The sequence below is a fragment of the Selaginella moellendorffii genome, unplaced genomic scaffold, assembly GCF_000143415.4.
Source record: "Selaginella moellendorffii unplaced genomic scaffold, v1.0 SELMOscaffold_19, whole genome shotgun sequence".
In the NCBI taxonomy this organism is placed as follows: domain Eukaryota; kingdom Viridiplantae; phylum Streptophyta; class Lycopodiopsida; order Selaginellales; family Selaginellaceae; genus Selaginella; species Selaginella moellendorffii.
In genome coordinates, this window is record NW_003314280.1 from 2095900 (window position 1) to 2121332 (window position 25433).

At 48.9% G+C, this 25433-nt stretch overlaps 7 protein-coding genes and 1 long non-coding RNA gene across 8 annotated transcripts; 7 read left to right on the forward strand and 1 right to left on the reverse strand.

Moving 5' to 3' along the window:
* The first annotated feature begins 34 nt into the window (after positions 1–34).
* LOC112347040 (pentatricopeptide repeat-containing protein At3g26782, mitochondrial-like) lies at positions 35–2231 on the forward strand. The gene is made up of 2 exons (XM_024677163.1): positions 35–1963; positions 2145–2231. Exons 1-2 carry the CDS (start codon positions 35–37, stop codon positions 2229–2231), a joined length of 2016 nt encoding a protein of 671 aa, XP_024532931.1.
* On the forward strand, positions 2095–6112 carry LOC9651693 (calmodulin-binding transcription activator 3). The gene is made up of 13 exons (XM_002972340.2): positions 2095–2326; positions 2393–2518; positions 2572–2687; positions 2737–2825; positions 2875–2920; positions 2990–3344; positions 3392–3573; positions 3623–3667; positions 3735–4103; positions 4175–4836; positions 4895–5471; positions 5529–5810; positions 5908–6112. The coding sequence occupies exons 1-13, from the start codon at positions 2284–2286 to the stop codon at positions 5962–5964; spliced, it is 2949 nt and encodes a 982-aa protein (XP_002972386.1). The 5' UTR covers positions 2095–2283; the 3' UTR covers positions 5965–6112.
* Positions 6113–6275: 163 nt separating this feature from the next.
* On the forward strand, positions 6276–9508 carry LOC9650998 (kinesin-like protein KIN-10A). The gene is made up of 7 exons (XM_024677412.1): positions 6276–6849; positions 6911–7066; positions 7116–7223; positions 7273–7383; positions 7435–8946; positions 9004–9286; positions 9351–9508. The coding sequence occupies exons 1-7, from the start codon at positions 6361–6363 to the stop codon at positions 9362–9364; spliced, it is 2673 nt and encodes an 890-aa protein (XP_024533180.1). The 5' UTR covers positions 6276–6360; the 3' UTR covers positions 9365–9508.
* On the reverse strand, positions 9486–11830 carry LOC9650999 (folate transporter 1). The gene is made up of 10 exons (XM_002972569.2): positions 11434–11830; positions 11183–11288; positions 11055–11128; positions 10899–10985; positions 10779–10833; positions 10668–10729; positions 10480–10614; positions 10351–10412; positions 9841–10258; positions 9486–9777 (listed from the first exon to the last, which is right to left on the reverse strand). Exons 1-10 carry the CDS (start codon positions 11614–11616, stop codon positions 9613–9615), a joined length of 1347 nt encoding a protein of 448 aa, XP_002972615.1. The 5' UTR covers positions 11617–11830; the 3' UTR covers positions 9486–9612.
* Positions 10518–11036, forward strand: LOC112347096. Its single transcript, XR_002992667.1, has 2 exons — positions 10518–10624; positions 10687–11036. It is a non-coding gene; the product is annotated as an uncharacterized LOC112347096 (long non-coding RNA).
* Positions 11831–14417: 2587 nt separating the features above from the next.
* LOC9651694 (acetyl-coenzyme A synthetase, chloroplastic/glyoxysomal) lies at positions 14418–17525 on the forward strand. Its single transcript, XM_002972342.2, has 16 exons — positions 14418–14650; positions 14709–14858; positions 14919–15074; positions 15133–15255; positions 15345–15516; positions 15570–15649; positions 15704–15805; positions 15867–15955; positions 16015–16105; positions 16174–16287; positions 16343–16567; positions 16641–16873; positions 16946–17036; positions 17092–17190; positions 17250–17366; positions 17424–17525. The coding sequence occupies exons 1-16, from the start codon at positions 14453–14455 to the stop codon at positions 17484–17486; spliced, it is 2103 nt and encodes a 700-aa protein (XP_002972388.1). The 5' UTR covers positions 14418–14452; the 3' UTR covers positions 17487–17525.
* Positions 17526–17564: 39 nt separating this feature from the next.
* Positions 17565–20045, forward strand: LOC112347060 (pentatricopeptide repeat-containing protein At5g16860-like). Its single transcript, XM_024677268.1, has 2 exons — positions 17565–17604; positions 17654–20045. The coding sequence occupies exon 2, from the start codon at positions 17656–17658 to the stop codon at positions 19927–19929; it is 2274 nt and encodes a 757-aa protein (XP_024533036.1). The 5' UTR covers positions 17565–17604; positions 17654–17655; the 3' UTR covers positions 19930–20045.
* Positions 20046–23084: 3039 nt separating this feature from the next.
* Positions 23085–24338, forward strand: LOC9651695 (cytochrome b561 and DOMON domain-containing protein At2g04850). Its single transcript, XM_002972343.2, has one exon. The coding sequence runs from the start codon at positions 23187–23189 to the stop codon at positions 24327–24329; it is 1143 nt and encodes a 380-aa protein (XP_002972389.2). The 5' UTR covers positions 23085–23186; the 3' UTR covers positions 24330–24338.
* The last annotated feature ends 1095 nt before the right edge of the window (positions 24339–25433 follow it).

A 25433-nucleotide genomic window follows, 5' to 3' on the forward strand; every position in this document is an offset into this window, starting at 1 on the left:
GCTGACAATTCTAGGGCTCCTCTAGCGCCGATGGATGCGGCGAGCGAATGTAAGAATCTGTGCCTCTCGCCTGCTCTCTTGTGATCTTTCTCTCTGCAGAGCGAGCACACAACCAATCTGGCAGAGCAGCAAGATCGAGGAGAATCGTTTGGTATCCAGGAGTTTCGATGGCACTGGGTTCGCCCTCGCGGCCTCGAGAGCTTGCGGCATTCTCAGGGATCTGGAAACAGCACGAAGGCTACACAAGGATGCGATCGCGATCGACGGGAACAGCAACATCTACATCGCGAGCAGCTTGGTGGACAGCTACGCGAAATGTGGGAGCCTGGTCGATGCTCGCAGCGCCTTCGAAGCTATGGATTCCCGCAATGCAGTGGCGTGGACGTCGCTGATCCTCGGCTGCGCGGAGAATGGGGAGGCCGAGGCTGGCCTGGAGTTGTTCCAGCGGATCATCGACGAGGGCTGCGAGCCAAGCGCTCGATCTTTCGTGGCGGCCCTCAAGTGTTGCTCTCGGCTGGCCAGGGAAGAAGAGGGAAGCCTCGATCGTCTCCATGGCAAGACGCGCAAGAAGCTGAGAAGCTTGGCTAGAGGCGCGGCTATTCATCGCTTGATCGAGGGATGCGTGGATATCTTCGTCGCGGGCAGCCTGATCGACATGTACGCTAGCTGTGGAGATTTGCGGCGAGCTCGTCGCGTCTTCGACAGGATTCCATGCCACAACTTGGTAGCGTGGAACGCTATGATCCTGGGCTATGCCGAGCAAGGTGACGGACGCTCGTCGCTGGAGCTCTACGATCGCTTGTCTTCGGTTCCGGGGATGGTTCCAGACGCTCGGACGATTGGAGCTGCTCTTAAGGCTTGCTCCCTCCTAGCAGCTGACAAGCACCGCAACGAAAAGTTCTATGAAAAGTTGGAGCATGAAGAACACGAAGAAAGGATAGAGCATGAAGAACAAGAACACAGTAACGCTCTCCAGGTGAGGGAATTGCTGGACAAAGGCAGGCAGCTTTTCTCTCGAGCAGTGGAACTCGGGTATGGCTCGGACGTCTTCCTTCTTAACACGGTGGTGGACTTTTACGCGAAGTGTGGGAGCTTGGCCGAGGCTCGGGCGGTCTTCGACAGGATTCCATGCAAGACGTGCGTCTCCTGGAACGCTCTCATGCTCGGCTACGTGGAGAACGGTCATGCCGAGCAGGCTCTAGACTTGTTCATGAGCATGCCGGACGAGATGGATTCGACGACGTTTGCTGCGGCTTTCAAGGCCTGTGGTAGCAGAGCTTTTCTGGGAACTGGGAAGTCCATCCACGCACATATCTGCCGGTGTGGAGCTGAGAAGAACCTGGTTGTGGCGACCGGAGCTTTGGATTTCTACTCCAAGTGCGGCAACATGGTCGAAGCTCAGCACATCTTCGACTCCATGCCGTCGAAGAACACCGTAACTTGGACAGCGCTCATCGGCGGATTCAGTCGCCTGGGAGGAGAGGAATCGACACAGCAGGTGTTTGATCTCTTCCGTGAGATGCTCGACGGTGGGCTCAAGCCAGACGGTGCCACTCTCGTGCTGGTCATTGCCGCTTGCAGCCATGCCGGCCTGGTCGACAAAGGCCGAAAGATCTTCGAAGAAGTTCTTCCGAGGCACTGCGTCTCTCTCGGGATAGAGCACTACCACGCCTTGATCGATCTTCTGGGACGAGCCAACGAGCTCCAGGAAGCTCTGGACGTGGCGGAGACGATGCCTTTCAAGCCCAGCTTCGTGACATGGATGACGCTGCTGGCCTGCTGCAAGAAGTGGGGCAATGCAGCGATTGGGAAGCTCGCGTTCCAGAGATTGATAGCGATCGATGCGACAGACCCCACTGCCTATGTGCTCCTGGAGAAGATCTACGCGAGCCAAGGATCGTGGAAGGAGCTCGCGGAGATCGAAGAAATGAGGAAGAAGAAGAAAGCGAAGACCGTTGACTCTGTACGTCTTTGACTAGACCGCGTTTGACTGAAAATTCTACGGTGCTATGGCTGTTTCCACGACGCTTCTTCGATAACTAGCTAAAAGCGTTTTTTACAGTGAGCTATTTGTTAGTCCATTCTTCGCTAGGGCTCTCTGGCGCTCCGGACTAGGGTATACATGGTCCTCGTGAGCTTGGCAGCTGAGAGCGCGGCGCCAGCGTGTTGATCTGGGCAGAGCGGAGCTTCCAATTCCACCAGTGCCGGCAGTCCGCGAGCTGAAATTGTGAGTTTCTAGGGGCGAAGAAATGCGCGATAGCGCTCCTCGCAGCGATCCTCACAATGTATGACAATCGCCGTTTAAGATTCTTTCCCTCTCAGCCAGGTATGTGCTCTGTTGTGGAGAAGCGATTTTTTGGATTAATTTTGTGTTGTTTGACAATGTCTATAGAGATTGACATCTATCAGATTATACGCGAAGCACAGAACAGATGGTTGAGGCCTCTGGAAGTGATCGAGATCCTCCGCAACTACCAGAAGTTCCGGCTCAACCCCGTTCCACCGAATAAGCCTCCAAGTATGAATCGATCGCTTTGAGCTTTGACTGGACATTTAATACTTTACAAGCAGGTGGATCGTTGTTTCTCTTTGATCGTAAGACACTGCGCTTCTTCCGCAAGGATGGTCATAATTGGCGGAAGAAGAAAGATGGTAAAACTGTCCGAGAGGCTCACGAGCGTCTTAAGGTATGGCTAGAAGCTTGCTCGAAGAATTTCTAAGATATTCCTATTGTAGGCCGGTAGTGTAGATGTTCTTCACTGTTATTATGCTCATGGAGAGGACAATCCAAATTTTCAACGTCGGAGTTATTGGATGCTTGAAGGGTAATGTCAACAAAAAGAATAGCCGATAGTTATAACGACAGTTTTACAGGGCATATGAACACATCGTCCTTGTACACTACAGGGAAGTCACGGAGGTACAAAGTTTTATTTTTTACCTCTCCATGTGTATCTCGAAAGTCATTTCTTTATTTTGCACTTTCCAGGGAAGCAGATCATCTGTGTATCGATCCATGCAAGAAGCAAAAGAGAATGCGTCGCATTCTCGTGCTACGGGACAAAGCCTACCTGCATCCAATTCAGCCATTTCCGACGTTGAGGTGACAGGCCCCTACAAATCCCCCGAAGCTCCTGTGACGCCCATCGAAAGTGAAGGCACCGACTCTGGTGAAGAAGGCCACGTTAATGAAAACAATGTTGTGGAGCAATCGTCCTTACTGCAGCAAGTCGCTCAATCTTCTCCAGTCGCTCCACCTTCTACCAGTGTTCCCGTTGCAGCGGTGCCTGCTGCGGCGAAAAATCTGGAAGGAGTGGACTATGACGATCTTCTACGAAATCCTGGTAAAATCAATCTGTTCTCTACGCATCAAGCTGACTGTCCTTTGTAGACGCGTATCTTGGTCAAAAGTCAATAGATGCCCAGACATGGAGTACGTTGCTGGATAACTTCGGAGGCACCAACACAACTGAAAAAATGGAAAGCACTTCTCAAAGCCATTTCCTGTCTCCCGGTTTTTCAAATCACGTGTATAACTCCATTACACCTACTAATCACCCTTTTCCACCTGTGGTAAGTTGTGCTCATGCTATCAGTTCGTTTCCTGAGATTTTTTTTGTAGCTTTCGACCCCGGATTCTCAGCATATGGAAGTTGATCTTCGTCAGGTGATTCTGCAAGCCATGCATTTCTTATGACGCATTGTTTTTATTGCTACATATTTTTGTGACGCAGGCTCAGTATTCCGCACAAGATGTTTCTAAAAAACCACAAACCGCTATTCCGAATGATGCTTCCGAATACTACAAAGTCGCTCTGCCAGACGTGTTGGTTGAAGACGAGGGGAAAACTTCGTTAAAAAAGCTGGATAGCTTTGGCCGATGGATGAGCCGGGAAATTGGAGAGGATAGTCAGAGCTCTTTACTTTCAGGCTCTACTGACCACGCTTACTGGACACTAGACGACCATAACACGTTCGATGAGATTTCAAACTTTACTCAACAAATACAGGACGTTGGTCTTGGCCCGTCTGTCTCGCAAGATCAGCAGTTCAGTATCGTGGATTTCTCACCGGATTGGGCGTTTTCATCAGAAGAAACGAAGGTGAAACATTTTCCCGGTTCAGTTTTGTTGAAAAGTATCTTAAGTTTCTTCTGTTCCTTTTTTTTTTCCAGGTTATCGTTGCAGGGAACTTTTTGAAGAGGGGTGCAAGCCCTGTATGGCACTGCATGTTTGGTGAAGTGGAGGTTCCTGCAGAGACCATTCATGAAGGTGTTCTTCGTTGCAAGGCCCCTATACATTCTCCAGGAAGGGTTCCTTTGTATATTACTCTTGGAGATAGGGTCGCTTGCAGTGAAATTAGGGAGTTCGAATATCGTACCGCGACGATGAAGCCTGTAGCGGGTAATCCAGAACAATTACAGGTTGAAGACGAGGTTTTAGAACAGCGGTTTGCAAGGTTAATTTCGCTTAACACCGACGAAGCAACGAAGTCCGAGGAGCAGTCAGATAAAGTACAGCTATCGAAGATCTTGGAACTTACTTCTGGTCTGTGGGAAGATCCTGAGCCGAGTGAGAGCGAGGTGGGAAGTTCCACAAGAGACACCGTTCTTCAAACGCTGTTGAAGCAGCAACTTCAGAGATGGCTGCTTGTGAAAGTTTGTGACCGGGATAAAGGTGCTGCGGTTTTGGATGCGCAGGGACAAAGTGCGCTTCACTTGGCAGCTGCACTAGGATACGATTGGGCCGTCAATCCCATACTGGCTGCTGGTGTCGGAGTTAACTTTCGAGATGTCCACGGTTGGACGGGACTTCATTGGGCCGCATCTCGTGGAAGGTTTATTTTCTTTTTCTCTTTTGTTTTTCCGATCTTCTAAAGCTCGCGGATCTTGTAGGGAGAAAGTGGTTTCGACACTTCTGGCAGCTGGTGCCTCTCCAGGACTGGTTACTGATCCTACTCCACAAAATTCATCTGGACGTACTCCCGCCGACCTCGCAGCAAGCAGCGGTCACAAAGGAATGGCAGGATTACTAGCGGAGATGTCTCTGACTACTCATCTCACGTCATTGACGCTGAAGGAGAGGAACACCGACGAAATAGACTCGCTGTCTGCTGTTCTTGCCGAAGAGAAAGCCGTAGAGGATTTCTCGGACAACCAAGCTGCAAATGGTGGAACCGATCGGTCCCTGCTCCAAGGTTCCCTCCGAGCTGTCAGAAACGCAGCCCGCGCTGCAGCGCTCATCCATGCAAGCTTCCGCCAAGAATCGTTCAGGAGGCGCCAGGAGAAGATTGGAGAAGAAATCGACAACGAATATGGAATGTCGATGAACGAGCTGAAGGTTTTGGCTTCGCGAAACGGCGGCGCGAACCGGAAGGAACACTCGGCAGCGACAAAGATACAGCAAAAGTATCGCGGCTGGAAAGGTCGCAGGGACTTCCTCCTCCTCCGCCAACGCGTAGTGAGAATCCAGGTAAAACCGTCGATTCAGCGTCGCTTTTGGTGACTAAAAGCTTGTGCCGCTCTTCAGGCTCACGTTCGCGGACACCAAGTTCGTAGGAAATTCAGAAAGATTCTCTGGACGGTCGGCATACTGGACAAAGCCATTCTGAGATGGCGGAGGAAGCGCGGTGGCCTCCGCCGAGCGAGCGCGCAAACTCAGAACACGGACGACGACGACGTCTTGAAAGCCGGCAGGAAACAAAAGGAGGCACAGTTCCAAAAGGCCGTGACGCGCGTCCAGTCCATGGTTCGCTCGCACGAAGCGCAAGAACAATATCAAAGAATACAGGAAGCTTACCTTCAAGCTGTGGTGAGTAGTCTCTCGTTTTTTCCTAGTTTCCCAGCATTTCGATCGTGGGCTTATAGTCTCCATCTTCATTCGATCTAAAACTTTTGCGTTTGCGCAGGCTGGTGACTCTCAAGCTCGTAACGAGAATGAACGAGACGAGACAATGCTGGGCTGACCGAAAAAACTAACAAGCAGTACTCTTATATCGGATAACTTTGGTTTCCTTCTTTCGCCATTACGTTTTAAGCTTCTTGTTTCTACTAACATTTGAATGCTGTCATTTTTTGCGCGATATATATAAATTCCACACCAAAGTTTTTCCAGACCGTTAGATGAGCGAGATCCGCGGCTGAAACGTTCCACGGCTACATGCCGTCGATATTCTGGACGGGCGGGATCTTTCTAACGGCCATATGATGTTTGAAGTGTAACAAGAAAAAAGAAAAAGAGGGTTTTGAGGAGTCCTATGCCACTAGATTGGGATCCACGCGCGCGCTAATGCGATCGGTCGCTGTTCTAGGTACCTGATCGATCGATCTTGCGTTTCTGGTTTCTGGGAGTAGATTAGGCGATGGGGAGTCATCCGGTAGAGGTAGTAGGGCGCATTCGCGGCCATCCCGACGGCAAGGGCGAGCAATCGTCGGCGCTGAGTGTTCTAGCGGGCGGCAAGTCCGTCCGGCTGCGATGCGATCAGGGATACAGGGATTTTGTGCTGGATGGAGTGTCCGTGGCCGAGGAGGAGAATTTGAGAGCGTTCTACGCGAAATATGTGGAAGCCAGGGTCGATGACGTGAGGGCCGGCGGGCGATGCACGGTGATGATGTATGGGCCGACTGGCGCGGGCAAGAGCCACACGATGTTTGGATCTTCCAAAGAGGCTGGAGTGGCATACCTTGCTCTCCATCAGATCATGAAGAGCAAGCTTCCAGTGCCGCACGGCAATCGCACGAATGTCACGGCCAATGTTCTGGAGATCTACAACGAGGAGGTGTATGATCTTCTCGCCAGTAACTGCGTGGCTAGTCCGGGGCCAAAGTCATTAAAGCCCATTCCAGGCCGGGTAAGTTAGTTCGTCCTACCTAGGCACCATTCTAACTCTTTTCTTTCTTTATTTTTGCTAGGCAAGGCTCGAGGTGCGAGGAGGAAAAGCGAAAAATGCGACATTCATTTCTGGTGAAGATCCCTCCAAGCTTGTGAACGAAATTGCCAACGTCGAGAAGCGTCGAGTTGTGAAAAGCACCAACTGTAACAGTCGAAGTTCTCGGAGCCACTGCATGGTAATCTGATTACTAGCGCGACCTCTGATAGATTAACTTGTCCTAGCAGGTTGTCCTGAATGTTTCTGGAGCGGGTGGGAAGCTGATCTTGGTGGATATGGCCGGCTCTGAGAATTCTGATCAAGCGGGATCCATTGGGTCGGAAGCTAAAATACAGGTACCAATACTATGGAGATTTGAAAGCTGTTGTTAAGTTTAGTTTTCAGACTGGAAAGATAAATCAAGGAAACGGTGCACTAAGACGGGTGGTAGAGTGCATTGCCAACGGAGATCCTTACATTCCTTACCGGGACAGTAAACTCACAATGCTTCTTCAGGTAACTTCTCAGTATGAAAGTTCGAATAGATCTCAAGTACGGTTTATCCAGGATTCGTTTGAAGAGGATGGCGCAAAGATTTTGATGATTTTGTGCGCCAGTCCAGACGGCAGAGATGCCTACAAGACAATCTGCACTTTGGAGTATGGAGCTAAAGCGAAGTGCATCGTTCGACTTCCTTCTTCTCCACCTAAGGACAGAGCGACATTTGCCGACGGCATGGAAGCTGTGTTACTGGCTCGCCTTCGTCATAAGGACGAGTGCATTGAGAGGTTGCGCCAGGAGTATGATCAGAAGGAAAGGGAACGTTTAGAAATTGCTCAGAAACTCATCCAGCGGCAGGAAGATTTGAAGGCACTGACGCTAAGGACCGAGAAGATGGAGGAAGAAAAGGTGAAGAGATTGGCGGAACTGCAAGCTGAAATGGAACGTATGATGAAGGAGAAGGCAGACGAACTGAGAAGAGAAATGGAACTTGAACTGCAACTTCAAGTTCACAAGATTTGTCCTGAAAATGGTCAGTATCGACTTGCTGAGCTGGAGAAGGTAATCCAAGATCAAAGGCAGGAGATTGCAGTGCTGCATTTGAGAGCTGAGCGAGCAGAATCTCAGGTTCAAGAGTTCCTTCAAGCATCGAGTCAGGCGTGGGCTGAGTCCAACGACATAGTGGATATGGATTTATCCAACAGCATTTGCATGTCAAGAGATTTCACGAACGGCAGCACTGCGGATGATCGAGCAGGAGATAGTTCTGTCGTATCGGCAACACCTGCATCAGCAGACAATGAGCGTGGCCGGGAAGATCAATCGGACAAGTATGACACACCGAAAGATGGAGTCAACCGGAACTTGTTTGCTCTGGATAAAGTCCACAGCGAGGTGGAGGTTCCGTGGAGCGAAATCGGGCTTTTCAAAACAGGTTGGCTACCAATCATACCTGAAGAGGCGGATGAAGAGGCTTTGAAACCTGTCGAGACTTCGAGTGGAGATACAGGAGAAGACACGCCGCAACCGTTATGTCCAAGTAACCTTGAGAAGAAGTTCGAATTGCAGTTTGAGGATAAAGGTAAAATTTCAAGCGCAGAAGTAAGTGTTGGGAGGATCGAAGCAGGAGCCGTCTCTCCGGTCGGTACCAAGTCAACAATCGATCATTTCACTTCGCATGAGAGGGTTGCCAGCAGAAAGGCTCGAATCGAGAACATTTTCCTACTTTGTGGCAATCACAGAGAGCTTGCCAAGAGTCCACGACGAGGTGACGCACCATCTTGGGATACTACTTCGGACATCCAGGATGGACATCTTTCTCCATTCCGCCCTCGCGACAGAGATTCATTGAAAGCGGTACTTGACTCTCTTAGCACTCCGGAGGCACTACATGCTGCCGCAACGATTTCCAACGACAATAGTGATACAGAGGTCTACGTCAAATGGGAATCGACAAAGATGGCCGCTGGAAAGCCGATTTGCAGTGTCCACGTTAGCAGCAGCACCAGCCTGGCAGATCTGCGGACTAAGATCGGCCTCCACGTTATCTCTCCATCGGACTTTTCGTTTTCTCTCGGCGTAAGTAAAACATGCGCTCTGCTTTCATGTCTCATATTCTAATGGTGGAGGTTACAGGACTTCGGTGGTGCTCCAATCGACAGAGCGGCAGAAAATGCACTTCTCGTGAGATCGCTACCACTTCATGAAAATAATCCAAACTGGAGGCTGGCGTGCTTGAGAACCTCAGCAACGTCACCAGCGAAATCAAGCCCGAGCAGCCGGTCAACCCCGTTCAAGCCAGTGGAGAACCGCGCGACGTCAACCAGTCCTCCGAGCGCGTCCAGCAACAAGCTTGTGAAAGTCCGCGGAGGGGAAGAGAACATCGCGCCTGTAGCAGACATAGACGTGCTTTCAAGAGGTGCAGTTTTCTTTTGCAAACACTAGACAGATTTCTTGCTAAGTGCCTGCTCTTTATGTTCCAGTTTGTGCGAGGTAGCTGTACAGTGGTGTGTGACAAAAACAAGCTTAAAAGCGTCATTTCCAGGTAGCTCTAATCGATATTACGAGTCCACAGATCTCCGTTAGCGCGCGTTTTTTGAGCACTTAATAAGGCAAAATAGAAAAATACTGATTGTGGTCTTCCAAACGCTACGCTAGAACAGATTATTTCTTGCAACTAACTGCTGCCTCTTTTTGTGTTACATGTACAAAAACTTGCGAGTATTCCTGTACACAGACTAAAAGTCAAGCTAAAACGTCCTCCCCAGGTAGTGTTTGATAGTACGGGTCTGCTGAATCCTTGAGGTTCCTCGTTTTGTACAGGGACAATAGGAAGAAAGCGGCAGCCATCGCCAGAAAAGAGCTGCCCAGTATATAATATTGCGTGAAAATTGTTGGCGCAACCATCACCTTCGAAAGGAAAGAATCGAAGGTTAGTAAAAAACCAAAGACACAATAGTTTTTTTGGCTTACAATGACAAACTGGAAAACAGATTGGAGAATGCGACCAGCGAGCGTGTTGAGGCTGAAGAGAAGAACGTACTCCTTGTTCGCCAGAAATCTCGCGCACTGGACGTGAACGATGCAGACGAGAATCCTGTTAATCCCCACGATGACAATGAACCCAGGATACGCGACCCAAAGAGTAGCGGTATACGGCATTGATAGGAGAAGAACTCCAATCAGCACGGAACCAGCGGTGTAGTAGGCAATGCCGGCGTCCCTGGCAACGAGCACCGAAAGTGGAATGGCGCACAATGCGGCTATGAAGTTTGTGATCTCAGTGGCCGCCATGACGTGACCGCTGTAGATGGAGGTAGAGTCGATCGCTTCAAACAGGTTGAGCATGTATGTGGAAGCCATGGCGTATCCCGCGACATCAAAAGCCCACCTGGTAAGGAAAAAAAAATCAGACATCTTTTAGTCCTAACGTTTTGGTGGTTTTCAGATGATAGTGACGATCAAACAAGTAGCAGTACGTACCAAATTGACAGAAGTTGCACGAATGGATTTTCCCAGGTCTCCCTGACGACGGTCGCAAGTCCCTGATGATCGCAAGCAAGCAGAGAGAATTGGAAGCTTTTCTTCTCGAGAAAGTAGCTCGAATCAAACCTTGAGGCGACAGATCGATAGTAGCTCCAGAATTGGTGGCCTTTTGGATTTCCTGGGCGCTGCTGGGCAGTCTGAGCACTGAGAGCTCTGCGGGTCTCTGGGCAGGACGAGGCAAATCAACACGGAGAGAGCAACCTGGTCAATGGTAAAACTTATGAAAGTTCTGATTTTTAAGAGACTTCGCTCACCATTGACATGGATATGTAGAGAAGCACGTCAATGGAGATCCCCTCGTGAATCAACGCTTGGCCTGGAACAATCAGTTAAGTCTTTTGATTTCTCGAATTTGGTTTTCTCACCGAGCTCGGAAGCACCAAAGTGCGCGATACTCGACGCTGCTTCCGTGCTGCTGGTCTGGATTCACTGAGACGGCATTAGAGACGGCAGAAAGAATTTCATTCACGTCGAGCAAAGCGCACCATAATCTGGAACTTGTTCTCGGGCACAAGCAAGAACAAGTATGCCGGGAAGACAACTTCGATGCCAGCAGCCATTGATCGAAAGAGCTGCAACAAAATTCACAGGGCAGGCATTAATACACTCGCCAAGTTTTTGCCTGGGAACAGAAGCAAAACCTGCATCAACTGTAGCCAAAGAATCGAATCTCCCCATAGCAGCAGCGAGTACTCCACAAAGACCGCTAGAGAAGCTGGGGAGCGAGAAGAAGGCGTAAGAATCAAGCAGGAAACAAGAAAATTCTCACCAAGCATGAGAGTGCCATGATACGAGAACAAGGAACAGGCCGGAGCCGCGAGGAAGATGAAGAGAGATCGCGAATACACTCCCACTGGCAGGATCCTGGTGCTTATCTGCACAAGAAACAGGGGTGCTAGTGCTATAAGATCGATCGATTCTCTCGGAGCTACAAGGAAAAAAACAAAAGCTCTACTACGAGGAAAGGGACGGACAGGGACGAGCGAGAGGGGAGATTTTTTTTTAAGCGTTAAAAGCAACCTCTTGATTGGTGATCCCTTTGTTGTGGATCATGTAACGAACTTCGTAGGGGATGACTGGAGCGAAGCGCTGCGCGAATCGGTAGGCGCTGGGCAGAAGAACCGCGAGGGCGATTGGCAATCTGGCTGTTGCTGCTCGTCCTCCGTTTGGCGATGCGAGGGCCATGTCTTCTTCGTCGACCATGGCGCGACGCGACGCGATGGGAAAGAAAAATCGAGGAAATGTGGGCGCGCTACTAAATTTACTAACAAGCAAAGGTCTTAAATATTTGGTCCACGGCGGGGATTCTCAACTATAGTCCGACGTGGCCACTACGGTACCGAGGTGGCGGTCCCGAGCCGCCTTTTCCCTTCATATCATCGGGACGATTCCGTAGGTTCGCGGATGAAAAGCCGGGAATATGTCATGTCCATGTGGCACGTGCCCGGCACACGCCACCATGCGCTGCCGTGTGCCAACGTGGCGCCAAAATGGAAAGTTTGGATTGGTGAAGGAACGGTTGGAATCGCCTTAGTTTAGATTTCTGAAGAAGTTTTTTCCTTGTGTGGGAGAGATGGCAATCGATCAAGGGACGCAAGAGGTGGTGACAGCGTGGCCACAATGACCACAACTTGAGGTTGGGTGACCATTAACACTTATGCTTGGTTATTTTAGAATATTTTTAATTGATAAACATGTTTATAATTCATAAACTTTCCTAAACACTTTCTAGTATATTCTAGTATATTTTACCATTTAATGGTTTATATACAATAAGATTAGTTTTGTGTTATAAATTAGATTTTTTAAAAAACTTTTTATAATTTATACTCCAAAACTATAAAGTAGAATTAGACTGAAATCTTGATTACTATAATCATGCAATCTAATTACATAAAAATACATAATTACATAGTTATAAAAATTATTTATTATAGAAATCAGTAATCAAATATAAATTAGACCTTTTACCAAACTTTATTTTAAAATATAATCATTTTTCCTCCCACGGTTAAACTATAAATATTTTTTTTAAAAGCTTTAAAATATGTGTAGAAGTTTACTGCATTTACTTATCATCATCATAGGAATTTAAAATATACTTTATTTATTAAATAATTATAATTAGATTGTATTAAAATTATAGATATAAATTACACTTGAAGAGAAATAAAAAATTTATACATAAACAATAATACATCAAATTTTGTATATAAACTAAAATGAACAAACAAGTTTTTACATTAAATTTTAAGTAAAAAAAATTTAATCTTATCTGAAATATTCAAGACAAAAGAAACTTAAAAATAAAATTTTTACAAGGAAAATAAATAAAATCAATAATTAACTAAAATAAACCTTTCAAAACATGTAATTTAGTTAAAATTAAATAAAAATAATAATATAATTTTAAAGTTAATATTAATTTTTAATATATTTTATAATAAATCCTATTTGTATAGTGTGTAAAGGGCTTTTACAATTCATAAATTTCAATAAAGATGTCAAAAAATCTTGATTTCTATGTTAAAATTGTAGTTAAAGTGATCAAATTAACCATAGGTTATTGGCTACTAGGTGATCCGTTACTTCAATGAAAAATAACATCATTATTAAATATTAATTAATTAGGGGTTTATGTGTTACATTATACTTATTTATGCATATAGATTTAAAATTTAAATTTGGTCGTATGGCCATAAATTTACATTTAAAAAAATCCACCAAAATTTTATCATTTATCATCATGCTACAAAAGAATGTTTTTTATACTAAAATAATTTTTAAAATATGTAATCTATATAATTTTAAAATATAAAAATTTAAAATAAAAAACCTTTCAAGTTTTATATTATGTTTAAATTTCTTTCTTCCACTTATCAATTAGTTAAATTTTACAATTTATTAAAAAAAAAGTTAAAATTTTATTTTAATACTTGACTTATAATGGTGTTAATTTAAATAGAACATACTCATTAAATTCTCAAGCCCTTTCAACAAACGTGAGCGTTAAGTGATTGATTGTGCCGAACCAGTAAACCCTAAACTCTAAACCTAGTTGGATTGTTTAGTATTAGTAATAATTCAGTTGATAAATTATATTTTAATTAAAGAATTGAACTTTTTTTGTTTAAAACAAATTTTATATGAAGTTGGAGAAATATTTAAGCATAAAGATAAACCACTTTAAAATAAATATTATTATATTATATTTATTGTATATATATACATTGGATATATGTCAAAATAAAATTTAGTAAGAGTTCCAAAAACTTACTTAAATAGTGATTTTTCTATTATACTTCACAAAAAACTTTCTAAGATGCAACTACTTTTTTTTGTATAATAAATTTGTTTTTATAGTATTTATATTGTAAGTGATTATAATCCAATTGTACTCTTTTATACTTTGGAGTGTTAGAGTATAAGTTTCATTTACAAAATATGTACATGATTGTGTTTATATAAAAAAAATTATATAATTTTTTCATTATATTAAAGAATAAACTAAGAAGTGTTTAGGGGAGTTTATATGAGTTATAAAAATGTTTAAAAATTATAAATACAAAATTAATTTAAATACATAACAACTGAAAAATGAGAGATATGTAAAATTCTTTATATCCATTGCAGAATTATGAGAAAATAGAGTATGTAGTCAAAATACCATGCTAAAGGCAAATCTCATAATAAGTATTTAGAGCTACAATATAAAGATGGTGTGAGTGCAAGGGAATTTACCTTGCAGTTTTTGGAATTTAGATATGTAAGGCCCAATCCTTGCATCCACACTCGTTTGTAGAAGACCTCACCAAAGTAAATTCAGCTGTACACTTGGAACTGTGTCTCTTTGGTCTAAATGAATCAAACCGATAATGCAATGAAACTTATCTAGAGATACATACGTATCCATTATTATATATATACGTGGCGGAAGTAATCAAATTGTGACCCACAAGTGTCAGTCAGGAGTTTGCTTCTAAAGTCCCCGGTAGGTCTTTTTTTTGTTATTCCTCGTTTTTGTGCTCCATTCGTCTCAATGGAAGATAGACAGGCCGCGGCTTTGCGCAGGTTACAGGTGCTCTCGCCGGGATTCCTCCCCGACGTTGGTCTGTCGGGTGGAAGTCTGAGACAAGCTCCCTGCTCTTCCTCTCCATCCAAGCAGGAAGATAGCAGCGATCTTGTCTCCGTGCCGCCGCATTTGTTTCGGGACGCTCCAGTCTCGTCAAGAAGTCAGGTAAGCTGCCGAGAGGCACAAAGAACAACTTGAAAAGCCTGTGGATCGATCTGTGTAGTATGAATCACTTTACTCCCAATCCCTGGGAGATCCCGACGGGTTTTGGGGAGGAGAAGCGAAGTGTTTGTTTTGGAAGAATCCATGGGACGCTGACCGTCCCGTCTGTGCTTACAACTTCGACAAACGCAAAGGGCCCATCTTTGTGGAGGTATTGCGGGACTCTTTTCTCTTTTCGTTTCTCTGCGGCCTTAGTGCTGATGAAATGCAGTGGTTCCGAGGAGGCTATACGAATGTTTGCTACAACGCCATCGATCGACACGTTGACTCTGGAAGAGGAAACCAGGTCGCTGTTTTGTGGGAGGGAAACGATCCCAGATTCAATGCCCGCATCACTTACAGTGAATTGCTTAGATACGTTTGTCAGGTTCGCGAAAAGATTTGTGTTTTTTCACTCTTGCTCGATGATTTTTTTTTTCTACCAGGTTGCAAACTTGCTGCGCTCGCGAGGAGTAAAGAAAGGTGACCGGGTCTGCATTTATATGCCCATGATCTTGGAACTTCCCGTGGCGATGCTCGCCTGTGCTCGCATTGGTGCTATTCATTCCGTAAGTCACAGGTGTTGTCCTTCTTGTTTGTTCTGTCCTTGTCTTTTCATATGGATCGTCAAAAAAATGCTTGCTTTCTCCTGCTTCAGGTTGTCTTTGCTGGATTCTCCGCCGAGGCGCTTTCAGGCCGAATCCTTGACTGCCAGTCGCAAGTAGTGCTAACTTGCTCGGCGGTTCGAAGAGGAGACAAGATGCTCCTACTCAAGGAAATAGTGGACGAAGCTTTGCAGCTGTGCTCGCAAAGATCAGGATTCTCCGTTGGTACGTTGATCCTTTCTCTTTCGATTACAAAAGCGAAACGTCCTGTTCTACAGAGACGTGCGTAGTCTATGATAACGAGACTGCAGTACCGCGCAAGAATGTAGCTTGGCAAGCTCGAGACATTTGGTGGCAGGTACTAAAAACCACCATCGTTTTTTAAGAAAACTTCTCCCTCGAATCCAAACAGGACGCGGTGAGGGAGTGTAGCACAAGTGCAGAAGTAGAATGGATGGAATCAGAGGAGCCATTGTTTATGCTCTACACAAGTGGTTCTACAGGAAAGCCAAAGGTAAGAAAGTGTGTGATTTTTCTTTTCTCACACCATTCTAAATGCCTCGAAACAAAACCAGGGTGTTCTTCACACTGTTGGAGGCTATATGGTGTACGCTTCCACGACTTTCAAGTACTGCTTTGCTCCGCGCAAGGAAGATATTTTCTGGTGATTTTTCTCGTCATGGTTCCACCAGCGCGACAACTCCTCTAAGAACTTCTTCGCAGGTGTACTGCCGACTGTGGATGGATAACGGGCCACACATACGTCGTGTATGGGCCCTTGCTGAATGGTACAACCTCTCTAGTCTACGAAGGGGTATTTAGTCCTTGCTTTCTCTTTTAGACTTTTTTCTCAACCTTTTTCTTTTTTTCCTGTGATTCAAGGTCCCGGCCTGGCCTCATCCGGGTCGCTGCTGGGAAATAGTAGACAAGTACAAAGTCACCGCATTCTATACCGCACCGACGCTCATTCGATCCTTGCAGGCGTACGATAAAGAGGTAAAGCACTTGCATCTCACCTATTAGTGATTCCTGACTTTGCGTCTCGTGTCAGCATGTCAAGAAATTCTCGCGGTCCAGCCTTCGGCTGCTAGCCACGGCCGGAGAGCCAATCAATCCAAAAGCTTGGAACTGGTACTTCGACGTGGTTGGCGATAGAAGATGTCCGATCTTAGATACATGGTGGCAAACGGAGACCGGCGGAGTTATGCTCACGCCTCTACCCGGTGCGTGGCCTTTGAAACCAGGATCGGCAACTCTTCCTTTCTTTGGAGTGGAGGTAAAGTTCTTCGAGTAGTGTGATCTTCGAGCTAAAATACTAAGTTTCTTGTTTCTGTTCTTCCTTGATGCAGCCAGTAGTTTTGGATCAACAAGGCAAGGAGCTGAAGGGCCCTTGCGAGGGCTACCTGTGTATACGGCATCCCTGGCCAGGAATCGCCCGGACGATTTACGGTGACCACAAGAGATACGAAGAGACGTACTTTAGCACCTGGCTGAGTTACTACAACACCGGAGACGGGTGCCGGCGTGATGAAAATGGCTACATTACTATCACGGGACGCGTCGATGATGTTATCAATGTCAGGTAATCGGATTCTACGCGAGAGCTTTCGCTAAGATATGTATGTGATGTTTTTTTTGTTCGGATTTCTATCAGTGGTCACAGAATAAGTACCTCAGAGGTGGAAGCTGCTCTGGCTTCTCATCCCGGATGTGCTGAAGTTGCTGTGGTGGGATTTCCACACGAGGTGAGATGCCACGGCAATCGAGCGAGAATTGTTTATCAGATTGCTTTTGTTGCAGGTGAAGGGAGAGGGAATCTACGCCTATATCATCCAGATGGACGGGCATACAGACAGAGGGGAGCTGATCAAGGCCTTGAAAGTTCTAGCCAGAAAAGAGGTATACTTTTTAGTCTACTCTGATGAAAGTTTCGATTTTGTCCTTCCGTTGCTCTGTAGATTGGAGGATTTGCTGTTCCGGACGTGCTACATTTCGTTCCGGGACTCCCCAAGACGCGAAGTGGGAAAGTCATGCGAAACATTCTTCGTAAAATCGCCTCGAACAGAACTGACCTGGTATGTAAACAATGCATTGAGGTAGATCATATGAGTTTTCGTTCGTTTTTGCCGCAGGGCGACACAAGTACGCTGGCCGACCCGGCTGTAGTTTCAAAGATCATTAGCTCCAAGATGTAAAACAAAGAACACCAATGTAAAGTGATACCATTTTCCATCCATTTGTTTGTGATAAGGAACTTATCTTCGCCAAAACAGGATTTTGAAGCGTCGTAGGGCTCTTGCACAGTGGAACGAGGTAAAACTCCGAACTTCTTCTCGCAATGCTCCAATCTTCGCGGTCCCAGCCATGGATTTAGCTGTGGCGCCATCGACAAACTCGAAACCCAGCGAGCTTCCACAGTCACGAGAAAAGAAAACAACAGTGGCAGGAAAATCCATCTCCAGTTTCCTAGTAGCACTCAGGGAATGCTCCAATGCGAGGGACTTGAGAAGTGGAAAAAATCTCCATGTCGAGGCGATCAACAAAGGCTGGAGCTCGACCACTTACGTATCAAACAGCCTTGTCAACATGTACGCAAAGTGTGGAAGCTTGGCCGATGCTCGCGAGGTGTTCGACAAGATGCAAACTCGCAGTGTGGTCTCTTGGAACTCCCTGGTGCTGGGATACGTCGACAATGGCGAGCCAAGAGTGGCGCTGGAGCTCTTTGAAAAGATGCTAGCGGGGAGGAGATGCGAGCCAAGCGCACTGACTTTCATGGCGGCGCTCAAAGCTTGCGCGGCTATGGCGGCCAGCGAGCACAGCCACAGGGTGGAAGGGAAGTCTCTCAAGCTTCGGTGCTTGGAGATTGGCATGGTGGTGTACTCTCGAGCCGCCATGGCCGGTTTCGACACAGACATCCTCGTCGCCACCACGCTCGTCAACATGTTTGCAAAGTGTGGGAGCTTGGACGACGCTCGGAGGATCTTCGACGCCATGCCGAACCACAGCGTCGTCTCCTGGAACGCCATGCTGCTTGGCTGCGTCGAGAATGGTCGCGCGAAGCTGGCGCTTGATTTGTTCTCCAGGATGCTGCAAACCAAGACTCTCGCGAACTCGAGGACTTTCGTCGCCGCTTTCAAGGCTTGTGCTGCTCTAGCCGACGAAGAACAGGGCCGGGAACTCGATGATCGCAGTGGGAAGATACTCAAGCTAAAGTCGCTGGAGACAGCCATGGCGCTCCACCTGCTCGCCGCAAGCTCCCGCGCCTGCGACCTCTCCGCCAACTTGTTCGTGGTGAGCGGCTTGGTCGACATGTACGCGAAGTCTGGCTGCATGGATCTCGCGCGCCGCCAGTTCGATGCCTTCCAAGCTCGTCACGACGTGGTGTCAACCACGGCCTTGCTACTGGGATACGCCGAGAACGGCGAGGAGGAGAGAGCGCTGGATCTCTTCTCCAAACTCCCGGGAGACGTGGAGCCAGGCACGCCAACTTTCGTGGCGGCGATCAAGGCGTGTACCGGCATGGCGGCGAGGGAGGAGCCCCGGCAGCTCGGCAAGCTCGCGATCAAAGCTCGGTCTCTCGAAACCGGCATGGCGATCCATGCTCGACTGATCGCCTCGCGGTTGCTCGATCTGGACAAGTTCGCGGCGAGCAGCCTCGTGGACATGTACGCGAAGTGTGGCAGCGCGCTCGACTCAGGGCGCGCTTTCGCCGCGATCGAGCTTCCGGACACCGTCGCGTGGAACGCGCTCATCCTCAGCTACGCGGACACCGGCGAGGAATCCCTGGCGCTCGAATCCCTCGCGCGGATGGAGCTCGCCGCCGCGGATCGCTGCTCGTGCCGCCCGGATTCCAGGACCTACGCCGCCGCGCTCAAGGCCTGCGGCAATCTGGCCTCGCTCGCGCAATGCCGGAGGATCCACTCGGCGCTTCTCCGGCGCGGCTTTCGCGAAGAACACGACGAGGTCCTCGCGAATTGCCTGGTGGACGTGTACGGCAGGTGTGGCGGCATGAGCGACGCGCGCCGGGTGTTTGACTCTATGCCCGCCGCCGGTCTGGTGACGTGGAACACGCTCCTGGCTGGCTACGGCCGACAGGGGGACACCGACATGGTGTTCCGGAGCTTGCGGAGCATGTCGCGCGAGGGCGGGCACGCCGACACGGTGACGCTCACGTCGCTCCTGGCGGCGTGCAGCCACGCGGGGCTGGTGGGCAAGGCTCGCCAGATCTTTGGAGCGATCGCGACTGGCGGGGGAAACCATGATGGAGTGTTTAGCAGGATCTCTCCGGAGATCGGGCACTACCACGCGATGATCGACATGCTGGGCAGGGCGAACGAGCTCGAGGAGGCGGCGGCGATGGTGGCGGCGATGCCATTCCAGCCCAGCGCCGTGACGTGGATGATCCTGCTCAACGCGTGCGCGAAGTGGCGGAACGTCACGGTGGGGCGGCGGGCGTTTGAGTCGCTGGTACCGCTCGGTGGCGCCGCCGCCGCCGCCGCCGCGCACGTGCTAATGTCCAACATCTACGAGAGCGAGCCTCCTCTTGACACGTGGCAGCCCCAGCAGCTGCCAAGTGTTCTAGGGGTTAGTCGGACGTGGCCTTTAAATATCTGCCACGTCATGGACACTTTGCCCTAAAAGCTCTGATTCGTTTGCTGCCACCATATCGCCCCAGGGAGCACTAGCAAAAGGGACAACTCGTACCCATTCGGATTGTCACTTCACCGTCTCTTAAATCTCTGCTCTCTTTTTCTCCCCTCTCTCTATCTCTCTCTCTCTCCTCCAGATCAACTTGCACTTCATCTTTGGTTTCTACTCTATGATCATTTTTGTGTGTGGGCGAAGATCTTTGGTGCCGAAAGAGACAACGGGACCCCGCCTCTCGCCCCAGCGCATTTCCACGCGAGTCGATTACCTGGGCACCACACGTTGTTGAAATCGACCATTTGTATGTAAGTCCTCCATGCTACGCGGAATCGGTCTTGAGGCGAACGCAGCCCACATTTTACAATGCAGTTGAGGATAACGGGAAATCAACTCCACACCTTTTCTAGAGCCCTGGTTTTTGCAAGAAAGATCCAAGTTTTTGACGATGAAAAACACGGAAACTGCGTGACTTTAAGTTTTTCAATCGCATTGTATCACCGCAAGACTATAAATAGCATATAGATAGATCGATAAATAGTATATCGTGGTTACATTCATTCAATCATTTGAAGTGCTCGCGTACACCCAAACCCTTCGCACTAGTACTGCCCGACGATCTTTGCTGCGCCTATAATTCTCTATACTTCTATATATTTCTTTTCTTTTTTGTGGGCTATAGAATTTCACACATTGTTGCTATACTATTCTACTCCTTGTATCAGATCTTCCATACAAGGGATAATCCGAAAAGAGATAACAATTCCTTGGAGAAGATTCAATGAAACTATATTAAAGTTTTGAGACCAATCTTTGTTCGTCATTGTCGTCATCTCGGCTATATCATGGCTGGAAGAACGCATACATATAACCAGAGGAAAAACACGGAAACAGAAATTCGAAGTAAAGAACGAGGAAAGGAAAAAAGAAAAAACGCAAGAGAGACAAACTTCCGCTAGAGCCTGGCTAAAGATCGCCGAGAAATCGGTGATTGATTTTTATCAATCCAACTCGGAATCCATGTCGATGGTGCTGCCGGTGCTGGCGGTGGTGGACAGGAAAGTGGTGGTGGCGGAGGAGTCGCCGCTGGGGCTGGATTCCAGCGGCGGCGATGGCTCCTCCTCAGTCTCGGCCTCCTCTAGCTCCTGATCGGTCTCGCCGCCCAATTCGTCGTCCGAATCGTGGCGGAGCATTTGGAGGACGAGCCTCCCCTGGCTGCGGATGGGCTGGAAGAGCATGAGCTGCGCGCCGTGCGCCGCCTTGATCTCGTGGAGCACCACGCGATTGTTGCTGCGATTGGCCGAGAGGAGCGTCCACGGCACCTGGAGCGGCAGATGGTTGTAGCTCGTGCGCGCCAGCGATGGCATCGGCGGCGGGAATTCCCCCTTTCTGAAGCGGTGGGGGTGCTGATCGTCCTCCGCGCTGCTCTTCTCCATTTGGGGCAGCTGGATCACCGAATCGACCATCACGGGACCTCTCATTCTTGCCTCCTTTTCTTTTTCTCCTCCCTCGCTAGCTGGATCGATCAGACGATCCGGGCGCGCGGCGCGACTGGATTGGATTTCAATCGGTTAAAAAACAGAGGAAGATAGAGGAGCGCCAGGCCAGAGGGGATCCCAGAATCGATCCAATCGCGCAAAGGGAATCCAATCCAATAGACTGGGAACTGTGATGGGCGCTACTACTGCATTGATCGCTCACGCTCTTGGGTGAAAGACACAGGAAGAAAACTAAGTGGACTACCTAGTAGCATATGACTGGTGGTATATATAGGAATATCCCCCCGGCGGCTAGGGCTTTGCTTTCACTCTCCCTATAATTCAAACCAAGAGAATCAGTGTCAGGGCCAAAACTAGCATGCTTCATGACAACACGAAACCATGTATCATAGCCTAATTCTTCTAACGGATTTTCCCACCGCCACCGCACCACCCAAAACAAAATTTTCTCTTTTTCTCCAGAGAACAAGTGGGATATCCCTTGCATCTTCCATGGACCAATCACATTTACAGGCACACGCCCGTTTCGTTTGGCGGAGCCGAGCCGAGTCTACGCTTTCTCTTCTCTCGTTTTTTGTGGTTTTGGAGTTTTCCATTCATCAAAGTTCGTTTGGAAGTACACACGTCCACAAACAAAAGTTTATGTGTGCACGCTTTGCGGCAGTAGGAAACAACTAGAAAAAGGAGAAGATACTCCTCGTTTGCTGGAATTTTCTCACCGGTGATCACTCTCGGTTTCTTGCGAAGATCGTATCGTCTCGTCTCGGTCGATCGGTGGCACAAACTCGCATCATGGAAATTAATGGCGAGGAAATCGGGCAATGCAGCAAATGCCCAGTGCTGGGATTTCTTTCGAAGATGACGTGGCGGCAATGTTGCCCGGGCCAGCCGGCAATATGACGTGGCGGCATCGGATTTGTCTTGTTTTCCACGGCACAACTTATGAGTACATTCCCGTGGCTGGAAAAGCTTGGGCCATCGCTGGGCGTCCACGTGGCATCTGGCGTGGAACGCATCCAGAGAGGATAAAAAGTCCCCACTTCTCTCTTTTACTTTTCATTTTTTCTGGTGGTTTGTTTGTCCACTGGCTAGAGAAAACTGTTACTCCATAGCCATTGGACCAGTGACGCTTTCACGCTTTTAGAGATAGATAGCCCATTTGCGAATGTACCACCTCTGAAGATTAGGGCTCCAGCTTTTGGAGGGCTTCCGTTCTACTCATCGAACAGGATCTCGCCAACCGCGTTGTCTGCATTGGCCAGCCAGTTTTAGGGCCCCAGTACCTTTGAAATCTCCGCATTTAAAGGCTCAACGTTGATGTGGTGTCAATCACACAAGCGCCCAGCATTATCATCTCACGCAATCTCTCCTGAAACTCGGGCAAATCGAAATAACAAAAAGAGGACAGCCACTCCAATTTTCACTTGGCTTTTCACTTAAAAGGCATGGAAGTGATATCAAAATCTCCCAAGGCTGTTGCGGCGAGATCATGTCCTCCCAGAAACTTTGCTAGTTGCCGGCACGATTCCACAAAATGATACAGGACGATACCTGGAAACTGGTGTCTCGAATGAAAGCCACCACTTTCCCCGGGAGTACCATTGCAACTTGGGGGACTCCTATCCGTCCGTGCAATCCAACGGCTGTTATTCAAACAAAAGTATATTCTCCGGCACCGAGAATATACCCCCTCCCGGCAAATTCTTTTAAACTAAAAGTCAACACTTTTCTAGGTAATGGACTTGTTCTTCCATGGCATACAAATGCCGCCGCCGCCACTGGCCACTGCTTGATCTCATCGCGATCGCTTTATTCTGCCATGGAGCAAAATCCGAAATGTCTTCCCCGCGGCAGGAAGATCGGTGCTCCACCGATGGTTTGCTCCGAGAATTCGAGCACTGCGTGGCCTTGGGAGCGCAGGGTGCGTTCCTGGCGTGGAATTTCTTCGCCCAAAACCAGAGCTTGGATCTGGCGTTCTCGGGTGAGTCCCCGGGCTGGGCTGGATGGGGCTACAATCCAACCGGGGACAACATGATCGGCAGCAGCGCTCTCATCGCCTTTGGAAACGCCACTGGAGCTCACCTCCATCTCTACAGCATCACCAGCGAGACCTACACGTACCGCTCGCTTCATCCCTCCGCCTCCAATTCCACCCCGGATCTCCAGCTCGCGAGAACAAACTGGATCAAAATCTCTGGAGCGAGCATCCAGTTCTCCGCCAGGATCAAGTTCCGCTCCAATTCCTCCAGGATCTTCCACATCTGGACGCGAGGAACAGGAGTCAACGGCGATTCACCGCTGCCGCACAGTGTCACCCGATCGAGCGAACTGCGAGGGCGAGGGACGCTCGATCTCGCCAATGGAACTGGCGTCCTTGGCAAGGCTCCAAGCCTGGCGCTTAAGATCACACACGGATTGCTCTGCGCCTCCTCGTGGGGATTCCTTTTGCCGCTGGGAGCGATCGCGGCGCGATACCTCCGGCGATTCGATCCGGCCTGGTTCTATGCCCACGAATGCTGCCAGGGGCTAGGGTTCTTGCTGGGCACCGCCGGCTATGGCATCGGCCTGAGCCTGGGAGCCAAATCTACGGGGATCGAGTACACCACTCACCGCAGGATCGGCATCACCGTCTTCACCTTGGGATCACTCCAAGCGATCGCGTTCTTCCTCCGCGCCAAGAAGGATCACAAGCTCCGCTGGCTGTGGAGCCTGTACCACCGAACCGTGGGCTACACCGTTATCGCCCTGTCGATCGCCAACGTCTTCGAGGGATTAGACATCTTCTCACCGGAGAGAGCGTGGAGAAGAGCCTACATTGGCGTGATCGCTGGGCTGGCCTCCATGGCCGCCCTCCTGGAAATCGCAAGAACTCTAAAACCCCAGCTATTTGGCTGATGGTTAACCAAGGGGAAAAATAGCTTAAAGGAAAACCACTCCTTGTTTTGATTAAATTATTCTGCGAATGTTACATGGTATATGTGTTTAACTAAGGGGGGAATATAACTTATTTATACACCGTCGGATGCGATCAAAACCCACACGAGGTGAAGATCTCATCGTTGGTGTGAAAGTAACAATTGTTTACGTTGGGCTGGCACCTTGCTACCCAGCTACACACGCAGCTTAACCGGCCTCCGGTGGCACACTCCACGTAGGGTCCGTGCGAGCACGTCGGAGGCGTGGAGCACACTGCTTTTATTCCAATTTACACCAAGGCTCTAGTAGCTAGTCAATGAGCGTGGACTAAGAAGGAAGACGACGACGAAGACTAGGTTATAAGAGAGTGGGCTGACCGCGAATCTAGTACGTACCATCCGTTGCTTGGAGCAGGCGACGGTTGTGATATGCGCTGACCGGCGTGGCGGCGCCGCCGTTGACCTTTTCTTCTCCCATGGTGTAGGAGGTGGTGGGCGCCTGGGCCTCGAAGGAGGCGCTGGGCGAGATCTGCTGCTCATGGTACGCGGCCACTGGGGAGATTTGATCGAGATGGAGGGAGGAGACCGGCACCTGGGCGAGGAGGTCCTCGCTCAATCGGCGATCCATCTTGAGCGACGCGGTCGGGGCGAGCTGATCGGGGTGGTGATCCATTCCCACGCTCGCGGCGGGGGCCTGCGATCGATCGAAGTACATGTTCTCGAAGGACGCGGTGGGAGTGATGCTCTCCCTGGGGATGTGGTTGATCCCGCGGGATGCGACCGGAGCTTGGGCGGCGATGAAGTTCCTGCGCTCCTCGCGGGTCATCCCCATCATGGTGTCGAGCTCGCGATCGAGATTGGCGAGGGAGACGGTGGCCGGCTTGAGCGACGCGGTGGGAGCTTGCGAGATCTCCTCGATGTTCATCCGGCCTCTGTTCATGCCAAAGGAGGAGGTTGGTGCCTGGGACTCCCTCTCCATCGCCACAGGGACTTGCGCCGCCGCCTCCCAGTTCTCCATTCCAAATATCCTGGAGGCTGTGGGAGCTTGCGCCGCTGCCTCCCACTTCTCCATTCCAAAGTTCTT